The sequence below is a fragment of the Papaver somniferum genome, chromosome 2 (genome assembly GCF_003573695.1).
Source record: "Papaver somniferum cultivar HN1 chromosome 2, ASM357369v1, whole genome shotgun sequence".
In the NCBI taxonomy this organism is placed as follows: Eukaryota; Viridiplantae; Streptophyta; class Magnoliopsida; order Ranunculales; family Papaveraceae; genus Papaver; species Papaver somniferum.
The window spans coordinates 88456341-88480115 of NC_039359.1; the positions used below are offsets into that span (position 1 = coordinate 88456341).

At 34.3% G+C, this 23775-nt stretch overlaps 1 protein-coding gene across 1 annotated transcript; it reads left to right on the forward strand.

Annotated features, from left to right (window-relative positions):
* Window positions 1-393: 393 nt before the first annotated feature.
* On the forward strand, window positions 394-3060 carry LOC113353682. Its single transcript, XM_026597206.1, has 2 exons — window positions 394-1641; window positions 2059-3060. The coding sequence occupies exon 2, from the start codon at window positions 2457-2459 to the stop codon at window positions 2919-2921; it is 465 nt and encodes a 154-aa protein (XP_026452991.1). The 5' UTR covers window positions 394-1641; window positions 2059-2456; the 3' UTR covers window positions 2922-3060.
* Window positions 3061-23775: the final 20715 nt, after the last annotated feature.

Sequence of the window (23775 nt, forward strand, 5' to 3'; positions counted from 1 at the left end):
TCATTTTTAATCTAACAGTGCGTCTGCAAAAAGGTTCAGGTCCCATAAAAAAAATAAAAAATGAGACTAAAAAAATGTTCAGGTCCCCCCCAAAAAAAAAGAGACTAAAAAGATCCGTAAAATGATCAGATCATGACCAGCATTGAGTTGTGTTATTGTTCGCATGGACCAAATTAAGCGAATTTTGTTATTGTTCACTTTTAAATGATTTTTAGTTTTTTACCAGCATTTTCTCCATCACAAAACAAGATACAGGGCTCCCTTTCAGGTGCTCAACCAGCAAGAGGCCTTACGTTTGTCAGAAAAACATAAACAAATGTTATTATTTGTTGACCAGGATTAATACGCCCTATGTAGTATGTACCCCCCAAGAACTCAGATTAATACATCCAGTTGACTTTACTCTCGCAAGCCTCTCTCCAGTCTCCACAGATAAATTTCCAATTCTTTCAAACCCGTTAATGGAGAGAATCTCCCAGCTGACATTTTACTGGAGATTATAACTCGTTTACTAACTAAATCAATCCTAGACTGCAAATCGGTATGCAAACAATGGAGGAATCTGGTTTGTCATCATCCATCCTTTTCTCGGATGCATCTGACTCATCTTCATTATCTTAATTCTGGTAAGTTCAGTTTTCTTGTTAGATCTCAGGATCAACAGCTTCACTATTTTGAGTATGATGATGAAAAACATGATGAGAAGACACCTATTGATAAGACTAACACTAGAATGATCAATTTAAGCCCTCCTTTTACATCTCATCGCTATAATGTTCTTGGTTCTTTTAATGGTTTAGTCTGTCTTCATGGATGGAAAGATTCTGTTTATTGTATTTGTAACCCAATGACCAAAGATTATGTTGTTCTTCCTAAATTTAATAGAGATTGTGTTGATCAGTATGTGACTTGGTCGGGTGGATTTGGTTACCTCCCTTTAACTAATCAATATAAAGTTGTTGAATTGTATAAGACTAGGAAAAAACCTCATTTCATGGAGGTTGCAGTATGTACTCTTGGCAGTGGGGATGGGTGGAGAAATGTTGGGATGTTTGATACCAAGTCCGGGGAAAAGTATGGTCAACATGGTGTCTTTGTGAATGGAGTGCTGTACTGGGTGGATAAAACTGGAGGAAGGGTGTTCACCTTGGATTTGACTGAGAAGAAGTTTGAATATCTTGCACCACCTCCTCTGCCAACAGATGGCATGTGGCATGATTATACTATTGGGATTTTTGGTGGGGTGATATATTAGGGTATCCAAAATTTCTGTCGAAATAACCTATGCGAATATTATGACATATGGCTACTTAAACAGAAGAATTATATTCCTGACATGAAAGAGCAGGTGGCACACAAGCCATTGGGTTGGAGTAAAGAATTTAGTCTTCCCGGACCAAAACCATTAGCCTTTACAAAGAGTGATGGTGTTTTATGTTACGATGATTTCTATCTCTATTTTTATGACTCAATAGCTTCAAACTTGAACTTTCTTGTGTATTATAGTAAAACTAATCAAATATTCCCTCACAAGAACACCTTAGTTTCGTTGAAAGAATTAGGAGAAGGAGATATAAAAGTGATGGAGTCATCTAAAACTGAGGAGACAGAAGCCAGGATTTGCCGGCCAAGCAGTAAAAGGTGAGATTCCTGGACACATTTTTTAACTGGTAATCTTTGCTGCGCTTCAGAAATGTCTTTGCAAAACAGTAATTTCCATGACCATATTGACCTTTATTTTTACTAGTTAAACTTGTCAGATTAATACAGGCATCACAGCTTTTACCTTTGAGTAAATGTGTGATTCATGATTTTTCGTTTGGTTCGTTATATCGCAAAATTCTCTCGTTTTGCCACTTCGATCTCAGAACAAACTACATTATCAAAGCTCTTGCCACTATTCTTTGATTCACTTCTAGTACTGATAAATTTCAAATTTCTTGCCACTATTATTGATATGCGCTCTCTCTTTTTATGATCAAATTCTTCCTTGCTTTAGCTTTATTCATCATCAGTGAGTTCAATACTTACACGGTAATGTTAAACTGTTCTCGACAGCTTTCTTGGTGATCTCCAGGAGGATTCGTTATTTCTTTGAAGTGGCTGCTGAAACTGCTAAAGGTTGAGGATGCCCGTATTGCTGCTTTCTAGAATGTTCTAACAATTTTTATTTTATCAAATTCTATATTTTCATGTGTTCTAGTATTACAATAAGTTACGGAAATCTACCGGTAGGTGGAAACCTTCCTTTTCTTGATTACTTTCGTTAAACAGTGTTTTACAAGTATTAGTTTTCCTTAAACAAGAGTTTAGTTCGGACGCGAAAAAAAAATCAAGCGAGCACCTGACTAGTATGAATAACCTCGGTTATTCAACAAACACAATCACAACTTTATATTCTTTCTCTTCTCTAGCTAAAAGTGATCATCGACTAGAGAATTCTGTGTCTAAAAGGCATGGAGAGTAATAATTCAGATGGTGCATTATCAGGAGCTGATCATGAAAAAGTTCTGACTCTTGGTGGTGGTGGTGCTGATGGTGGTGAAGGAACTAGCAAATCTGTGAAGAAAGATGGAGATGGTTTGGAAAAAACTAAACAAGTAGCAAAAACAGGTGCTAAGAAAGTTACAGAAGGTGTAACTTTCGGGTTCCAATTGGTTAAACAAAAATTTAAAAAGAAAACCCAAAAGCGTGTTGGTGGTGGTGGTGGTGGGGAAAAAACTAACAAATTTGGGAAGAAAGTCGGAGATGGTTTTGAGAAAACCAAAGGAGTTGCGAAAAGTGGTGCTAAGAAAGTTGGAGATGGTTTGGGGAAAACTAAAGAAGTGGCGATAAAAGGTGGTAAGAAAGTTAAAGATGGTGCAACGTTCGGGTTCCAATGGCTCAAAGAAAAATGCAGCAAGACAACCCCAAAACACTAGCAGGTCATTACTGGAGATGATTGAAGTCGATTAGCCAAGCGTCCGCCGTATCCAAAATCTTAACAATTTATTTATTATTTTTGAGTTCTTATTCATGTTCAGATTCCCTTATTCTTGTCATGCAATTATCTTAAATTTTGATTGAGTTCTAGTTTTTCTTACTTGCATAAATTATGAGCTTCTTTACAATGCCACGCCTCTTTCGAATTATGTTCTTGTATTCGCTAACCATTAACTTTACCACTTTACTATAGTGACATCGGGCAACTTTGACGGGATATTCACACTAATCTGATTCCCCACCTTTTAGAAAGGCTGGCAGATCGAATGTTCACATCAGATAGATACCAGATATTGCATATGGACTAGGCTCAGTTATCAGATTATAATTACAATGACAACACTTCTGTCCTAGAGTAAATAATAAACGACCAAAATACTAATGATAACCTTCACCCTACAACAAACCATTCAACACTGTACAATTACCTTCCTCTCTATTAAGATATTCCAACTTCTTTGACATGCAGCTAATCTCAGCCTTTATGGAAGCAAGCTTGTTTTCTGCATTCTTTACCTCAGTGCTTGCCTTCTCCAATCCATCCTCCGAATTTACCTCAACGCGTGGATTCTGCAATCCATCCTCCAAATTCACATCAACCCTTGTCTTCCTCAATTCATTCTTCAAATTCTTCAATCCATACCTTGCTGAATCAACATGCCATTCTGCAGCATACGTGAACTTCTTCTTCTCTGATATAAAAGTCATAAGCTTGAATTCCTCACGGAAGTAATTTTTAACAGGCTCAATATGCCCTCGGAGCCATCTTATGCTAAGTCCAAATCGCTCTGCATCCCTTATTTTCTCTTCCCACAACTCAATTAATAATAATAATGGAGACACATCAGCAACACAACGTTGATACATATCCATGATAGAGTTCATTATATTTGTGACTGCCGCGACTTCAGCAAAATACAATTGAGGTGTCAGAACTCGACTCGAGGCTATATGACCATATTCTATTATATAACGCTGCCTGTGGTTTTAGAACACTAAAGCCACCAATATCATCGAATTTCTCAGGATCAAGAACGGACCCATGCCCTTCTTTATACAGTTGACCAGCGCTAAGATAATTCAACGGGGCTGTATCTCGACTCCAACCCATACGATCAAGTTTCCACCATATTCTCTCATATGATTGTGCTTGTTTTTCCAGAATACTGAAGCCACCAAAATCTTCAAATTTCTTAGAATCATGAGCAGATCCATGCCCTTCTTTATGCAGTTTACCATCGTTAGAATAATAAGGCGAAGGAGAAAAATTGACCAAATTTGGTGTTCCCTTGGTAGCTTCTATTTGTACTGTCTTCAACCTTTTCTGCAAACTGAGAGCTTATTAGATGAATATCAGAATAACAACAACGTTTACATGGTGAGAAAGCCAGTACAATCCATTACAAGTCCATTATGTGAAATGAGCATATGTATCAAACACCTAGGCTAGCTTATCCTAAGTATTGAAATCACATCATTTCAAGGACTTAACCAGGGTGGAATAACTTTGACATCCAATATAATTCTGTGTACTATATAATTCAAACGGCGTCGATATCAAAAGAGACAGTATACCTTATTGAATACGTCAGCTCTTGCACTATCATAGTCAGAGTTATCCACAAAAAGAAAATGTGACATATCAGCAATTTCTCTCGTTGCTTCTGTCTGAAGAAAAAAAAAATTAAGTCACTTGCTCAAATACATATATCTCAACAAGGAGATAGATGATACATATGTTCAATGATGCCCACCTTGCGCAAACGACTAGATACTATGTCATAGTCCTGAAGCAGGTAACCCACAGATGATTCCATCTTTCTTGATTTGTATGGGTCAGACCCAAATGGCAAAAGTCTAATCTTATACTGGCAGCAAATTAAAAGAACAACATTTAAAATACATTACTAATCATGGGTTAATAGTTAGTAAATGTAATTCACATGCATGAATGGTTTTCTACGGATGAGCAGATCAAATGAAAAGAAGAACGAAAAGAGATGGCACCTTTGAAAACTCAGCGTTTGAAATAGACAATTTTTTCTGTATGCGCACTTTGACTTCAGCAAAGGTCCCTCGTTCTTTGATTCTCAAAAGAAAGGGTTGCAATGATAAATAACGTGGCACTTCATCAGTTAAGGTCAATGATGCATTTTCTCGATCGCGACGAACTTCAATGAAGTAATCTAGACTATCTGTTGTATCTAATGGATCCAGGTTTTTCTCTTCTTCTGGAATCTGTCAAAATACAAGAGCCAAAACCTTTTCAGAAATCTAAGAATTCACTTTCTGATATAAAAAAAAACTCAAGCATGAAAACAATGAAGTTAAATAAAATTGAAGATTATCAACTGGTCTGAATAGAAGACCAAACAGAAAACCGATATTAACTTGCCTCCTCTGCATGTAATGTACTTGTATCAAAGTAATCACCTACTTTAATATCCTCAATTCTTCTACAAAGGGGATAAATTGAAATCACACAATTATGTGCAACAAAGCACGAAAATCAGAAAATTGACTGACAGTGATGATGGGTAATTGACTACAACCATATGAAACTTCACGAGTTGCAATTAGCCAACAAAAATTTTCCAAAGAAATCCAAAGGAGTAAAATAAAAAGAACAAAGCGAATATGGTGAATGTTTTTCACCTGAAGTTGGTTTAAAATCACCTTAGTAACAATGAAGAAAAAGAACACTGTACCTTACAGATTCTCCCAGAGGCGGTTAGTAGCAATCTAAGTTTTGCTTTTGGAGAAGACAGCCCCACCTGTTTCAGAATGTTAAAAATGGGCTTTTTGAAGGCTCGGTAAAATTAATGCAATGCACTAGCTTGGAATGTTAAGTGAATAAATAGATACCTTTGTCTTAAGGTTACTAATCAGATCCCCTACTGTATCATGTTGTTCAAGTGTAATACTACGAACCGACACCTGGAAAATCAAATAATGACTACAAAATTACATGAAACATAATAGTCTTTGCATGATCGCTGACAGCAATTATCTATGTGAAGTTCTTACTCACATTCTTCCCTGATGCATGGTGAAATGCGACATTCAGAGTGATTAATCCCATTCCGCAACGTGTATACCAACTAGGAGTCTGCTGTTCTGGTAAAGGTGTGTCCAAGACTTCGTAGTACATAATATCAAATGTCTGTTGCCAGGAAATACATCCAGAAATTCTTAGCGACCGATTATACCACAACAAAAATACACATATATACTAAATTACAAACCGCCAAAACCCAGCTCAGGGTGACAAATTACCTGACTACAATTCTCGTATATGCAACCCTCGTAACTAATTGGTTTGCATTGAGGTAATCGATGGGTAAGATTGCTAAATGTAAGCCTAATTTTAGTATGATCACCCATTTCAAGACGGAAGGCAACTCTCTGCGTGATATCTTCATAACAGAATTTGTTTGCAACAGAGGCCATCAAGAACGGCCTGTTAATATGGACATGATCTTCCCAAAAGTCAGAATAGTCGAGCACGGTACATGGTAAAAAATTAAATATAATGACATTACCATCCACAAATTCACATGTAGTAATGTCTGGCTAAAACCAAAGTCTTGGTGTCGGAACCCAATCACAGGTTGAGCCCCACATGATACTCAATCTCATGTTAGACACTATGTGAGATAGTGCCCACAAACTAGGCTCAATCTCATAATGAGTATAATTTGGGGCTTCATTTTAGATTCAGCCTGGTTATTTTTGCTTCCACAACAAACCCATCATTGCAAAACCAATTCTAAATCCTTTTATACCATATAGATTTGGTAGCTCTTACCATTTTCAGTTGTGGATGGTATTAAGTCAATTAGAAGTACATACAGCTCAAAAGAGAAAATATCTTCATTAGGGTTCTCCAGACGCCTGAAATGAACAACCTACAATCCAGCAAGATACGTGCTAATTAATAAAATTACTGCAAACAGTGAGGGTGTCAACTTTCAAAACCCTAGATTTTGATTTAAAAGAAGGAATAAATTAAAAGAAAATACACGAGGGGTTTTCAAAAATCAGTTCAGGAGGGAAGAAGAACATAAAAATCTTACCTTTGAGTCATAATCTTCCACTTGATGTTCTTCGGTTGCCATTATAGAAGAAGAGGACAGAGATAGAGAGACAGGGGTGGTGGCTTTAGAGGATTTTCAAAAGAGAAAAGGTTAAATGTGTATAATTTTTTATTTTCTTTGGGCGGGAAAGGAACATAAAAGGTGATCGAGAAGCCTGCCAGATCCATCGTTGGGCTTGTGGGCTGTGTCGCACATTGGGTAGCAGGTAGGATATAGCTTACCTGTGGAATGGGTAAGGCGGGTAGGGTCTTATCGGACCCGCCATTTAACCATGTCAGATTAGGTGGGTGGCAGGTTTAACTAGGGGTGTCAACGGTATCTATCGAAAGGGAGATTGCCAATTCCGTATTTGTATCCAATCATTAATTGACATCTGCATTCCTTCAGCTAAAGTTAACGGATATCCGGTAATATTCGATAATAATTTGAAATATTATAATTTGCTAGAAATTCTTTATGTAGAAATAAGATGTATAACATACCTCAGGCCATCGTTGGTTTGATTTTAATGAATGAAAGAACCAATAAACAAGACTCAATGAAGATGCAGAATTCCTGTCGCTTTCATGATCAGTAGAACACACAAAAACTAAGTAATTAAGAATAACTATTATAGGATTTGTCTACTCTCTTACTTTTCCTTATATCTCTCTGTTTGATGGTTACAAAGTGTAAAGACTGTTTTTCAGTGAGTGTAACAACATGTAGATTAATCTCTTTAAATAGCTCTTCCATCAAGAGTAACCAGACGTGAAAACCAATTCCAAAAGACACTTATTTTAGAGGGAAGAGACGCAACCTTAAATGTAGAGACGTGTCATTTAGATGAAACTGTTTCATATAAGGATGTGGCATATGGGCTACACCACTGTTTTTCCAACATAATTTACATAAAAACATCTAATTTTTTAATTTGTCTTTAATCGTTTTGTGTTTTTCGTGATTTTATAATAATAAAACAAAATTGATTTTGATGAATTTGTCAATCCTTCGGTTCATTTCAATCCAAATCAGCAACACGTGTTAAAAGTAAAATATACCTTAACTCATAATAATAGTTTTTTATGTACTCTCTCCGTCCCAAATTAGATGAGTTAGTTGTAGTTAGATGAGTATCTTTTATTATTTTTTACAGTTATACCCTTATGGATAATAACTACTAAAACTTAGAAATAATTTAACTCTTAAACTATACCACGATTTTTTGTAAACTTTATACCGTTGAAAATCATTTTAAACCACCTACGTAACGAATATAAACATGGTTATCAAATTATACATATTTCTTATAGTAACAATAATCAATTAAAATGGTAGTTTTAGAAATATCCCCTTGATTAGAGAGATAGCTCATCTATTTAAGGGACAAAATTTAAAACCAACTAGGTCATCTAATTTGGGATGGAGGGAGTATGTATCTATTTTATCGGATATCGAATAATTATCCTATAGGATATTATCAATTTTATAGCATCCGATAGGAAAAAATATCTGATATTTATATCTGAAATCCGAAATTTCAGATAATAAAATTTTGGTACGGATACGAGTGGATGTCGGATATTCGGCTATCCATTACCATGCATAGGTTTAACAGTTGTCCGTTTCTCCTAAAATCAAACTCACTTTCATGATTTTTGAAATGAGAACTTTCGCAAAACTACAAACAAAAATTTAATTTCATTAAGTAACCGACTAAATGTAACAACACTAAATGGTGTGGTGTTCACGACTTTTACGCTTTTCCTACGTGACATAGACTAATGTCAGCAAACGCACAACCGTGGATTTTAACATTCACAAAATTGGTTAAAAAGACCAAAATCAACAATTTTTGGGTGAAATGGACAATTAGATTTTGATATTGTTTAAATGGACAAAAATGTAAAAATAAGCAGCATGTAACCAGTTTCATCGTGCCCATTTTCAAATATTTTTTCTTATTTTTAATTTACACAGGATGTATCCAGTTTCATCCTTGCTATTTTTTAAATTTAAGTTAGGATAAAACCAGTTTCATCCTTACTATTTTTATTTTTGGCCATTTCACCCAAACTATTTTTTACTCGTCCATTTAAACCGTGATTTAAAAATATTTGGACAAATGACCCATTTTCCGCTTAACATTCGTCCCTCTATGGTTGTTATACTTAAACTTCCTTCTGTCGTAGCCGTCAACTACAGATAGTGACATGCGCACTACTATTGAAATAAGCACTAAGAGTACTTCCCATGGAATGAACAAACTTGATAGTTTGTTCATTTTGCTCCCACTATGAACTCAACAAACATAAAAAATGGATGTTCAAATCAACAAATTTGTTGGTTTGTTCATTGAGTTGGAAGATGTAGCGCGCGCTTGATAATAGACCGGGCGATCATGCCATACTCGCCAGCGGATCAGTTTCTCACGCGCGAGTGTATAAGACTCGCTCGCGTCTTAATGTGTCACGCTGATTAATTTTCTATACATCTTTTCATTGATAGAAGATATAAAAATCAGTAATGATTGTTGTACCCGGAGAAAATCCCGCAGCTAAACCCGTGTGAGGAGATGTGGGAGAGTGCCGGGACCCACATGAGCCTTTACCATCTTGATGGTGAGAACGCTTCCCCTCTCTGCCGCCCGATCTATCCACGGGATTTCGCCCGATCTATCCACGGGATTTCGCTCGATATTTTTGGTTGTCAACGTAGCATCACCCTATAAAAATTGATATTATATTAAAAAACGGTCCGTGAGTTATAACCCCAAAGGTGTCACATCCATGCACAAAAACTCCACCAAAACAAAATGTTCACAAAAACCTCATTTAACATAAAATGTCTACATTACCCTTCTATTATTTAAATCACCCCAACAAAAACAAAAATCAACCCAACCTTTAAATTTTATTATATTATCACCACGAAAAACAACCCACCACCAGCAACATCACCACCGCCCGTCGTCGCCGGCTCCACCGACCACCACCAGAAAAATGATGAAACCAAAAATTGATTTCACCAAAATAAGATGAAACCAAATTTTGGTTTCATCATAAAAGAAAGGAGAAAGAAGAAGAAGAAAAAATGAAACACAATAAAATGAAACCTTCCACCACCGTCAACTGCACCGCCCCCATCCCCACCACAACCATAATCACCACAACCACCACTACCATTACCTCTTTAACTAAGACTACTTTCAACAAAAAACAATCCACAATAAGATGAAACCTACCACCACCGTCAACATACCAGTCCTTTATGCAACACCTGAAGCTCAACTACAACTCTCATTGCATTAGCACCACCTTTACTCAGTTAATCCATTCTTTATCACTTCCATAACTTCAGTTAAGGCCACCACTACCAACAAAACTTCTTCATCAATACCTTGAGTACCAGTACCAGACCCTGCTATACAAATTCTCCCAATTCATACACACATATAATCAAAACCACCATTGTACATAAAATCGAAACCACATATTGTCATTTCACCAACATAACTTCAATGATGAAACCAAACATGCCGTCTTCCAAGTCAGACCGAATAAACTAGACAAAAATCAGGTGAAACCAAAATTTGGTTTCATCATAAACTTAATTTTCATCATTAAAATCTCTGATTTCATGACAGAAAATAGGCAAGTTTATGATGAAACCAAATTTGGTTTCATCATTAGTTTACTGTTTTCACCAACCAAAACTGTCAGAATTTGATGAAACCAATTTTGGTTTCATCATAAATCTGTCATTTCCCAATACAATATTGATTTCGACTTTGAAGATGTATCATCATTTGCTGTGATGAAAACATCATAAGGTGGTGGTGGTGATTGTAGAGGATTGAACGAGGAGGCGGAGGTGATGTTGGGAGCGGATCTGCAGGTACTGGTGTTGATTGTAGATGAGGTGTTGTTGGTGGCCGATTTGAAGGTATTGGTGGTGGTTTTAGATGATAAAAGGAGGAGGTAGAAGTAGTGTTGGTGGCGGATCTGATGTACTGGTGGGAAAAACAAAAATAAGAGGAGGCGGTGTTGTTGATGGAAAATCTGTAGACGGAGAAGAAGAAGGTGATGATGGTGTTAATGGAGGAGAAGGAGGTGATGATGGTGTTAATGGAGGAGACGGAGGTTCTGTTGGTGGCGGATCTGGACACATCGGTTGGTTTGATGGTGGCGGAGCTACTGTTGGTGATAGATCTGAATAGAAATAGAAGAAAAAGAGACGAAGGTTTCGTGGAGGAGACGAAGGTGTTGCTGCTGGTGGTGACGGAGATGTTGTTGCTGGTGGTGACGGAGGTGTTGCGGTGGTGTTCATGGAGAGAGATTTGTTGCTGCTGGTGTTAATGGTGGTGGGGAGATGAAGACCGGAGAAATAGAAAAAAGAAAGGAGAGAAGAAGAAGAAGAAGAAGAAGAAGAAGAAGAAGAAGAAGAAGACAAGGTAAAAAGGATATGTTTGGCTTTTTTTTTAAAGTAATAAAAACTAAATTTGCACATTATTATTTGAACTGGAGTTTTTGTGTCACTTTTTAATTAAATGGTTTTCATTTATTAAAAATAATATGGCTGGATTTTTTGTACCACATGTTTGGTCACCTTGGTTTTATTTGACTAATTTTGATTAAAAAATGGGGCCAACAATCATTAGTGCAGTACACTGTAGAGTTAAAAACTCAAAAGCAGGTGACAACGCCCCCTATATGTGGAGTGTAAAATGATTTTATATAGATTCTAATATTATATTAAGTTAAATAATGTATTTGATGTACTTATAATGAAAGAAAGATTCAGTGGTCGTGGGTTGATCAACGTCCTCGCGCTTAATGATCAATCGCCCTGTACTTTTTCCATAGTACAAAATAAAGTTTGTTCATCCACCTGACTTAATAAAAAAAAACCTGTTGAGTGTCATAGAAATTACCCTAAGATCATCAAAAAAAATTCATGTAACTTTTTTTTTCAACCGTTATTTATGATGACGGAATAAGCATTTAAATCACCAACAACTCAGCAGCAACAAAAATGAGCAATTAAAAATTTAAAATAATGAAACATAAGTAAGATCAGTAATATACAAATGAACCTCTTGGCAACTCAAAATATAAACACCGACCATACATTATTAAGAGAATGTTAGATCAAAAAATATAAGACACTTGTTAGATTTTTGTTTGTTTTCATGATGGCTCCTCTTCTGAGTTTGGACCACAAGATGGCAATGCAGACTGATCATGCATAGTACAAGACTACAAGTTCCTAAAACAGTCCAAGGCAAACAATGCATATTAATCCCCCAATGCAACAAATATTATACCCTCTTTCAAACACTAGGTTTGAGCAATATAAGTCAATCAATCCTTGACCGGGTCGATAAACTAGACAATGAACCACATCTCAGTGAGATCCGCAATTCTGCATTACAGTGGAAGAATTCATGGCTTCTGCAGAGATACGTAAGAAATTAGCTCCATTGTCTTTGCCGATATTATTTATCTCCATTACCTTTGTGTGTTGTACATAATGCAATTGTAATAAATTAAGGGGAAACATTCAACTATCTATAAGCATGAATTAGTGTTCGCGTCAGTCCATTTGAGTTGAGCACATGCTGCTTTAGTTTTTTTCAACTCATGCAGTTATGTTTAAACATTAGAAATAACCCGTGTTGTAACGGTACGACATGAGACTAACATAGAGTTCTAGTAAATATCTAACAAACACATATAAAAAAAGAGTAATTCAACATCTATCTAAATAACTATTATATTTAATTAGGTTTCAAAGTCTTATTAAGATATATTCCTCCTATAAAAACTTTTGAATTTGAAAGTTTGACATAAATAATTTTTAAAGTGCAGCTGATTTAAGAGTAATTACTGAAATTAAATCTTGCTAGTCAAATTGTTTTATCGTGTTATATTATCTATTTCTAATGACTAAAACCAAAACAATATAAGCTCGATGAAACTTGGATTAATACACAATATCTTTAAGATTGTATCATCAATCTGTTTAACAACTCTTTGCATTTTAATACCAATTCATTTTACTAAATAAAAATAATGTAAATAGTTGTTATCTAGTTTATTTGATAAAGGATTCTTACGTGTTATTAATTTTATCTTGAAAAATAACTTTTTGATCCACCTCTGATTTCTTCCTACAAACATACAAAATGAGGGAGAGTGAAACATGATCAATACAAAAACTTCTACCAAAGTTTTTTTTTTTTGCAGTTTTACTTGATTGACAAAGCTTGACTGATTTAAAAAAAAAAATCTTACCATAATAAAGAAAAGGGATCTTTTTGGTGGTCATGTGCACCTGATAAGACTAAAATACCCTTTCATGCTTTACTTCTAACCTAATAACATCAGTGTCTCTTCCATAGACATTCTTAATTGTTCTTTTACCACTCAACAGTCAAACTCTAACATCATCGTTGTTTGGAAAAAAAAAAGAACCCGGCTACCACCATCCCGATTGCCACCATGTAACCAGCAGCGTCAACCACCGCCACCACCAGTATCAAATACCGTTGTTCATATCTACCCTAATCATAAATCTCCATTCAGCTTAATTCAGATGATCAGCTATTCTTTCACCACCACCACTATCCTATCAGCACCACTGTAACCACCTCCACCACCACTCGAATTCATATACAATTATAATCAATTTATTTGAGGTACACATGTTTCTCCAATTTCAAATTCAAACTTCGATTTTCCCTATTTCCACCGACGATATAACCACCGCTACCCCCACATATCCCCACCAACACCACCTACACCGCTAGCTGCAGCACCACCACCGCCACAACCAGCAGCAATACTGCTAACAACAACAACACTTAGGTTGCGAGCACAACACTGCCAATAGCACCACCACAACCAACACCACCGCTACTACCAGCGGATACCACCACCAAGACCAAAAGCACCACCACTTCAGTCTCAAGCATTGCCACTACCAGCTTCAGTATTTGATCCCCTTATCGAGTTGAGTATGAAGTTTTCATAACAGGTATTGATATGATTTCTTCGCAAACAGTTTGTGAAAATTCCATGCACCTTTTTAGTGGAATTGGCAAGTTGGCTTTGCAGTTTCTTTTGGTTTCATTCATTTATCTTGGTGAAACTGGATGTGAGTGATGGTTTGAGATTGAAGTTTTACAAAGAAGTAACAACGGATTTCAAGGGAATATTGAAGCCTAAAGATTACTGTTCAAGCGGAAGGAAGGAGATGGTGACTATTTCAGCTGGTGCTAAAGACATATGACAAAATAGTAATAAATTGTAGTGTATATAACCTTAAAGACATAAAGAATAATCTTAAAAGAAATTTCTATTGCATTTATTTTATTTAAATGAAGAAATCCAATGCACATTCATAATACATATTATGAAGTTTATGACCCTAATTATGAGGGAATCAATCAATTTAAATTCATAACAAAATATGTTACAACTTTTATATTTGTCAGATATCTTTAGCTGAGATGAGACTGAGATAGTCGGATGCAATGTTAATCTCTCAAAATGTTATCCATCCGTCCAAGCTCAAAAACACCTTCTGTTTTGTATTATAAGATGCTAATGTGATGTCCAACAAAGACTTGTTACACCAAATTTGCAAGTCCGCTTTCACTCTTTTCATTGTACGCTTATCTCGGCCCAACTGTCACAAGAGCAAAGATTTCAACCTCATCAATATTCATGAATGTGCATCCTCTTTTCACATTAAGAGACTTGCGTGTGTCCAAAATGTGTAGAGCAATTCATTGGGATATTTTTAACACAGATGGTGAGAAGGTTATGTGGTTGGGAGTCCTGTTGATGCTGAGAAAAATGAACAGGAAGAAAATCATGTTGTTGAGGAGAAGAAAAAGGAAGTTAAAAAAGTAATTAAGAAAGAAAAAAGATTAAATTACTTGCGGAAGTTTATGAGAGGAGTGCAAGAGTGCACCAGTACGTCTGGTGGTAATTCATTCATTCTTTGATCTTTCTTTATATTATTTCATCTTCATACATTTTTAATTGATCAGGAAAAGGATGTTTAATTGATAAGAAGAAGAAGGTTGATGGAGTGCATGCAGGCTGAGTAGTAGCAATAATACTAGGTATAGTACAATAGAGCCTCTATATAAGAATACTCCATATAGGAATAACCTCCACATAAGAATAAAAATTTATGGTCCCGATTTGGGCCAGTTATATTTAAGAATAAAATATTGGTATAAGTCATAATTTTTTTCGGTACCGTCTTAAGGAACTTACCTCCATATAAGAATAATTCACAATATTATATAGATAAGTCATATCTTACATCAAAGTTTAAGACGAAAAGATTCGGTTAACCAATTTGAAAAATCCTTTTACTTTTCAGCGGGTATGATGTGTTTTTTTTTTGTACGACTCATTGAAATATCTCTAATCAATGATTTTATTTGTCAATTTTTCATATCATTGTTGAATTTTGTGTGGATTGGTTACATTGCAAGCTTCATATATTTGACTAATACATGTGAAACTAAACAAACTTCACATGCAAAACTAAACAAAATTTATGTTTTCCTAGGTATTGTCTAGGTACATTGTGTTCCATAGCAAACTTTCTATATTTAACTTGCGTATCATACAAGTGAAACTAAACAAAATTTAACTAATATTTGTATTGCATAGATACATTGTGATGTTTGTTGTGTGCAATTATGTTTTCTCCTAGATACATGTATAACAAGGGTAGACTTCCATATAAAAATAACCCCCACATAAGAATAATTTCTTGTGGTCCCCGGAATATTCTTATGTAGAGGTTCTACTGTAGTAAGAGATGGAAGGTGGCCTTCTCTTTGGCTTTGTAGTCCTTTTTTTTCTTCATCTAGGTAGGGTATTATGATCATGAGGGCTTAATGATGATCATCTAATGCATCAATTTCTATAATAAAAGTAGAAATTTCATGGTGTGTGTGTTTTATTTTGCTTTTTCTCCCTTTCTTTTATATTCGTTCATTTAGCGGATTGATTAAAATTTCTATGAGAAATTATTAATTAATAGATATATTTATGGTGGGTCTGTGCCAAAATTAGTCTAATTTTTTTGTGCTCCAAAAGTGTAAAGTCTGATGGTTTAACAAGATATTTTCTAATGTGTATGGTTTTCAACTCTTGCGTTATTTCTAATGCATTGCTCAATTTTTACCATATATATGAGTTGTTGTAACAAGTCTTAGTCTTCCTTCTTTAAGGATAGTTAGCAATTATGTTTTCGATCTAGTCTTCCTTTTTTTTGGTCCTTTTGTTGATGCATCCTTATCTTTTTTTTTTATTGATAAATAAAGATTTTTATAGATAGAACAGTTAGTACAAATTACCAACCCCCAATACATAATACATAGATACTCCTCATCACACAATAAGAAGCACAAAGAAAATACCCTAGCCTTTAAGGGCCAAGAAATGCAAACTCACGTAAAGTTGTGAGTGCCCCCACATACAAACAAGTACAGTAGATACTCTATAAATTAATGTTGTCGGGACTACCAAAAATTATTAAGTAAACGAGATATTAATTAACCGATAAATTAATAAGTATTAATTAATATTAATTAATATCTTATTAACTTATAGATTAGTTTATTATCAAATAATTAGTTTCTTTATAAACACAATATCAAACAATTTTTTTAATCTCCTATATAATCACAATATCAATATCAAATTATATTTTTATAAACACAATATCAAATCATATTTTTATTTCCTATATAAACACAATATCAATATCAAATCATATTATTATAAACACAATATCAAATCATTTTCTAAATAATTGAGAGCGTCATGGGAACTGATAAAGATGTTGAAGATGATGATGAAAGTTCTACACTAGATCCCGTTTCACGAAACGAGGCTATTAAAGCGGCAATCACATTGAATAATTTCTTTTTGAGCTATGAGAAAACAACACCAAAAATTCTTACGATGATAAAAAAATTAGAGATGAGATTCAATGTGATATTGATTTTAGCAAAAAAACATAAGAGAATTGAATCATTTTTCAAAAAGTCTTCGTAGATCATTAATGTATTAAATATATATAATGCATTATTAATTTATATTTCACATGGCGTCGATATAGGTAATAAAATATGTATTATCTTATAATTTTAGCGAATTATTAATTTGGCATGTTATCCCCGGCTGGGGACCGGCTAAAAATATTATCTAAGAGAGTTTATTAAATAATCGAGTATTAATTAAAGGAGTTTCTACTATACCCAGTAACTATCTGAAATTGTGCCCAATCTCAGGTCGAGCGTCACATGATACGCAATCTCATGTTATCATGTTAGGAACTATCTGAGATTGTGCCCACACACTAGGCTCAATCTCGTAATGAGTATAATTGGCTTCGTTTTAGATTCAGATTGGTTACTTTTGCTTCCACTAAAAATCCATCATTCCGAAACCAAATCTAAATCCTTTTATACCGTAAAAGTTGTTACCATTTTCATTTGTGGATGGTCTTAAGTCAATTAGTAGTACTTACGGCTATAAAGAAAAAATATCTTCATTAGGGTTCTCCAGACACCTGAAATGGACAACCTACAATCCAGCAAGATATGAATTAATTAAAAAGTTACTACAAACAAGGAAGGTTTCAACTATCAAAACCCTAAATTTCTTATTAAATTAAAGGAATAAATTAAAAGAAAACACAAGAGGGATTTTCAAAAATCAGTTCAGGAGGGAAGAAGAACATAAAAATCTTACCTTTGAGTCATAATCTTTCACTTGATGTTCTTCGGTTGCCATTAAAAAAATATAAGACACTTGTTATATTTTTTGTTTGTTTTCATGATGGCTCCTCTTCTGAGTTTGGACCACAAGATGGCAATGCAGACTGATCATGCATAGTACAAGACTACAAGTTCCTAAAACAGTCCAAGGCAAACAATGCATATCAATCCCCCAATGCAACAAATATTATACCCTCTTTCAAACACTAGGTTTGAGCAATATAAGTTAATCAATCCTTGACCGGGTCGATAAACTAGACAATGAACCACATCTCAGTGAGATCCGCAATTCTGCATTACAGTGGAAGAATTCATGGCTTCTGCAGAGATACGTAAGAAATTAGCTCCATTGTCTTTGCCGATATTATTTATCTCCATTACCTTTGTGTGTTGTACATAATGCAATTGTAATAAATTAAGGGGAAACATTCAACTATCTATAAGCATGAATTAGTGTTCGCGTCAGTCCATTTGAGTTGAGCACATGCTGCTTTAGTTTTTTTCAACTCATGCAGTTATGTTTAAACATTAGAAATAACCCGTGTTGTAACGGTACGACATGATACTAACATAGAGTTCTAGTAAATATCTAACAAAAACATATAAAAAAAGAGTAATTCAACATCTATCTAAATAACTATTATACTTAATTAGGTTTCAAAGTCTTATTAATATATTCCTCCTATAAAAACTTTTGAATTTGAAAGTTTGACATAAATAATTTTTAAAGTGCAGCTGATTTAAGAGTAATTACTGAAATTAAATCTTGCTAGTCAAATTGTTTTATCGTGTTTATTATCTATTTCTAATGACTAAAACCAAAACAATATAAGCTCGATGAAACTTGGATTAATACACAATATCTTTAAGATTGTATCATCAATCTGTTTAACAACTCTTTGCATTTTAATACCAATTCATTTTACTAAATAAATAATGTAAATAGTTGTTATCTAGTTTATTTGATAAAGGATTCTTACGTGTTATTAATTTTATCTTGAAAAATAACTTTTTGATCCACCTCTGATTTCTTCCTACAAACATACAAAATGAGGGAGAGTGAAACATGATCAATACAAAAACTTCTACCAAAGTTTTTTTTTTTTGCAGTTTTACTTGATTGACAAAGCTTGACTGATTTAAAAAAAAAAATCTTACCATAATAAAGAAAAGGGATCTTTTTGGTGGTCATGTGCACCTGATAAGACTAAAATACCCTTTCATGCTTTACTTCTAACCTAATAACATCAGTGTCTCTTCCATAGACATTCTTAATTGTTCTTTTACCACTCAACAGTCAAACTCTAACATCATCGTTGTTTGGAAAAAAAAAAAACCCGGCTACCACCATCCCGATTGCCACCATGTAACCAGCAGCGTCAACCACCGCCACCACCAGTATCAAATACCGTTGTTCATATCTACCCTAATCATAAATCTCCATTCAGCTTAATTCAGATGATCAGCTATTCTTTCACCACCACCACTATCCTATCAGCACCACTGTAACCACCTCCACCACCACTCGAATTCATATACAATTATAATCAATTTATTTGAGGTACACATGTTTCTCCAATTTCAAATTCAAACTTCGATTTTCCCTATTTCCACCGACGATATAACCACCGCTACCCCCACATATCCCCACCAACACCACCTACACCGCTAGCTGCAGCACCACCACCGCCACAACCAGCAGCAATACTGCTAACAACAACAACACTTAGGTTGCGAGCACAACACTGCCAATAGCACCACCACAACCAACACCACCGCTACTACCAGCGGATACCACCACCAAGACCAAAAGCACCACCACTTCAGTCTCAAGCATTGCCACTACCAGCTTCAGTATTTGATCCCCTTATCGAGTTGAGTATGAAGTTTTCATAACAGGTATTGATATGATTTCTTCGCAAACAGTTTGTGAAAATTCCATGCACCTTTTTAGTGGAATTGGCAAGTTGGCTTTGCAGTTTCTTTTGGTTTCATTCATTTATCTTGGTGAAACTGGATGTGAGTGATGGTTTGAGATTGAAGTTTTACAAAGAAGTAACAACGGATTTCAAGGGAATATTGAAGCCTAAAGATTACTGTTCAAGCGGAAGGAAGGAGATGGTGACTATTTCAGCTGGTGCTAAAGACATATGACAAAATAGTAATAAATTGTAGTGTATATAACCTTAAAGACATAAAGAATAATCTTAAAAGAAATTTCTATTGCATTTATTTTATTTAAATGAAGAAATCCAATGCACATTCATAATACATATTATGAAGTTTATGACCCTAATTATGAGGGAATCAATCAATTTAAATTCATAACAAAATATGTTACAACTTTTATATTTGTCAGATATCTTTAGCTGAGATGAGACTGAGATAGTCGGATGCAATGTTAATCTCTCAAAATGTTATCCATCCGTCCAAGCTCAAAAACACCTTCTGTTTTGTATTATAAGATGCTAATGTGATGTCCAACAAAGACTTGTTACACCAAATTTGCAAGTCCGCTTTCACTCTTTTCATTGTACGCTTATCTCGACCCAACTGTCACAAGAGCAAAGATTTCAACCTCATCAATATTCATGAATGTGCATCCTCTTTTCACATTAAGAGACTTGCGTGTGTCCAAAATGTGTAGAGCAATTCATTGGGATATTTTTAACACAGATGGTGAGAAGGTTCTGTGGTTGGGAGTCCTGTTGATGCTGAGAAAAATGAACAGGAAGAAAATCATGTTGTTGAGGAGAAGAAAAAGGAAGTTAAAAAAGTAATTAAGAAAGAAAAAAGATTAAATTACTTGCGGAAGTTTATGAGAGGAGTGCAAGAGTGCACCAGTACGTCTGGTGGTAATTCATTCATTCTTTGATCTTTCTTTATATTATTTCATCTTCATACATTTTTAATTGATCAGGAAAAGGATGTTTAATTGATAAGAAGAAGAAGGTTGATGGAGTGCATGCAGGCTGAGTAGTAGCAATAATACTAGGTATAGTACAATAGAACCTCTATATAAGAATACTCCATATAGGAATAACCTCCACATAAGAATAAAAATTTATGGTCCCGATTTGGGCCAGTTATATTTAAGAATAAAATATTGGTATAAGTCATAATTTTTTTCGGTACCGTCTTAAGGAACTTACCTCCATATAAGAATAATTCACAATATTATATAGATATAAGTCATATCTTACATCAAAGTTTAAGACGAAAAGATTCGGTTAACCAATTTGAAAAATCCTTTTACTTTTCAGCGGGTATGATGTGTTTTTTTTTTGTACGACTCATTGAAATATCTCTAATCATATGATTTTATTGGTCAATTTTTCATATCATTGTTGAATTTTGTGTGGATTGGTTACATTGCAAGCTTCATATATTTGACTAATACATGTGAAACTAAACAAACTTCACATGCAAAACTAAACAAAATTTATGTTTTCCTAGGTATTGTCTAGGTACATTGTGTTCCATAGCAAACTTTCTATATTTAACTTGCGTATCATACAAGTGAAACTAAACAAAATTTAACTAATATTTGTATTGCATAGATACATTGTGATGTTTGTTGTGTGCAATTATGTTTTCTCCTAGATACATGTATAACAAGGGTAGACTTCCATATAAAAATAACCCCCACATAAGAATAATTTCTTGTGGTCCCCGGAATATTCTTATGTAGAGGTTCTACTGTAGTAAGAGATGGAAGGTGGCCTTCTCTTTGGCTTTGTAGTCCTTTTTTTTCTTCATCTAGGTAGGGTATTATGATCATGAGGGCTTAATGATGATCATCTAATGCATCAATTTCTATAATAAAAGTAGAAATTTCATGGTGTGTGTGTGTTTTATTTTGCTTTTTCTCCCTTTCTTTTATATTCGTTCATTTAGCGGATTGATTAAAATTTCTATGAGAAATTATTAATTAATAGATATATTTATGGTGGGTCTGTGCCAAAATTAGTCTAATTTTTTTGTGCTCCAAAAGTGTAAAGTCTGATGGTTTAACAAGATATTTTCTAGTGTGTATGGTTTTCAACTCTTGCGTTATTTCTAATGCATTGCTCAATTTTTACCATATATATGAGTTGTTGTAACAAGTCTTAGTCTTCCTTCTTTAAGGATAGTTAGCAATTATGTTTTCGATCTAGTCTTCCTTTTTTTTGGTCCTTTTGTTGATGCATCCTTATCTTCTTTTTTTTGATTGATAAATAAAGATTTTTATAGATAGAACAGTTAGTACAAATTACCAACCCCCAATACATAATACATAGATACTCCTCATCACACAATAAGAAGCACAAAGAAAATACCCTAGCCTTTAAGGGCCAAGAAATGCAAACTCACGTAAAGTTGTGAGTGCCCCCACATACAAACAAGTACAGTAGATACTCTATAAATTAATGTTGTCGGGACTACCAAAAATTATTAAGTAAACGAGATATTAATTAACCGATAAATTAATAAGTATTAATTAATATATTAATTAATATCTTATTAACTTATAGATTAGTTTATTATCAAATAATTAGTTTCTTTATAAACACAATATCAAACAATTTTTTTTAATCTCCTATATAATCACAATATCAATATCAAATTATATTTTTATAAACACAATATCAAATCATATTTTTTATTTCCTATATAAACACAATATCAATATCAAATCATATTATTATAAACACAATATCAAATCATATTTTCTAAATAATTGAGAGCGTCATGGGAACTGATAAAGATGTTGAAGATGATGATGAAAGTTCTACACTAGATCCCGTTTCACGAAACGAGGCTATTAAAGCGGCAATCACATTGAATAATTTCTTTTTGAGCTATGAGAAAACAACACCAAAAATTCTTACGATGATAAGAAAAATTAGAGATGAGATTCAATGTGATATTGATTTTAGCAAAAAAACATAAGAGAATTGAATCATTTTTCAAAAAGTCTTCGTAGATCATTAATGTATTAAATATATATAATGCATTATTAATTTATATTTCACATGGCGTCTATATAGGTAATAAAATATGTATTATCTTATAATTTTAGCGAATTATTAATTTGGCATGTTATCCCCGGCTGGGGACCGGCTAAAAATATTATCTAAGAGAGTTTATTAAATAATCGAGTATTAATTAAAGGAGTTTCTACTATACCAAGTAACTATCTGAAATTGTGCCCAATCTCAGGTCGAGCGTCACATGATACGCAATCTCATGTTATCATGTTAGGAACTATCTGAGATTGTGCCCACACACTAGGATCAATCTCGTAATGAGTATAATTGGCTTCGTTTTAGATTCAGATTGGTTACTTTTGCTTCCACTAAAAATCCATCATTCCGAAACCAAATCTAAATCCTTTTATACCGTAAAAGTTGTTACCATTTTCATTTGTGGATGGTCTTAAGTCAATTAGTAGTACTTACGGCTATAAAGAAAAAATATCTTCATTAGGGTTCTCCAGACACCTGAAATGGACAACCTACAATCCAGCAAGATACGAATTAATTAAAAAGTTACTACAAACAAGGAAGGTTTCAACTATCAAAACCCTAAATTTCTTATTAAATTAAAGGAATAAATTAAAAGAAAACACAAGAGGGGTTTTCAAAAATCAGTTCAGGAGGGAAGAAGAACATAAAAATCTTACCTTTGAGTCATAATCTTTCACTTGATGTTCTTCGGTTGCCATTAAAGAAGAAGAGGACGGAGATAGAGACAGGGATGGGGGGCTTTATAGGATTTTCGAATGAGAAATGGTTACATGTGTATAATTTTTTATTTTCTTTGGGAGGAAAGAAACATAAAATTAAAAGGTGATCGAGAAGCCACTGCCAGATCCATGGGCTAGTGGGATGTTTTCTAGGGATGCACGTTGGTAGGTTG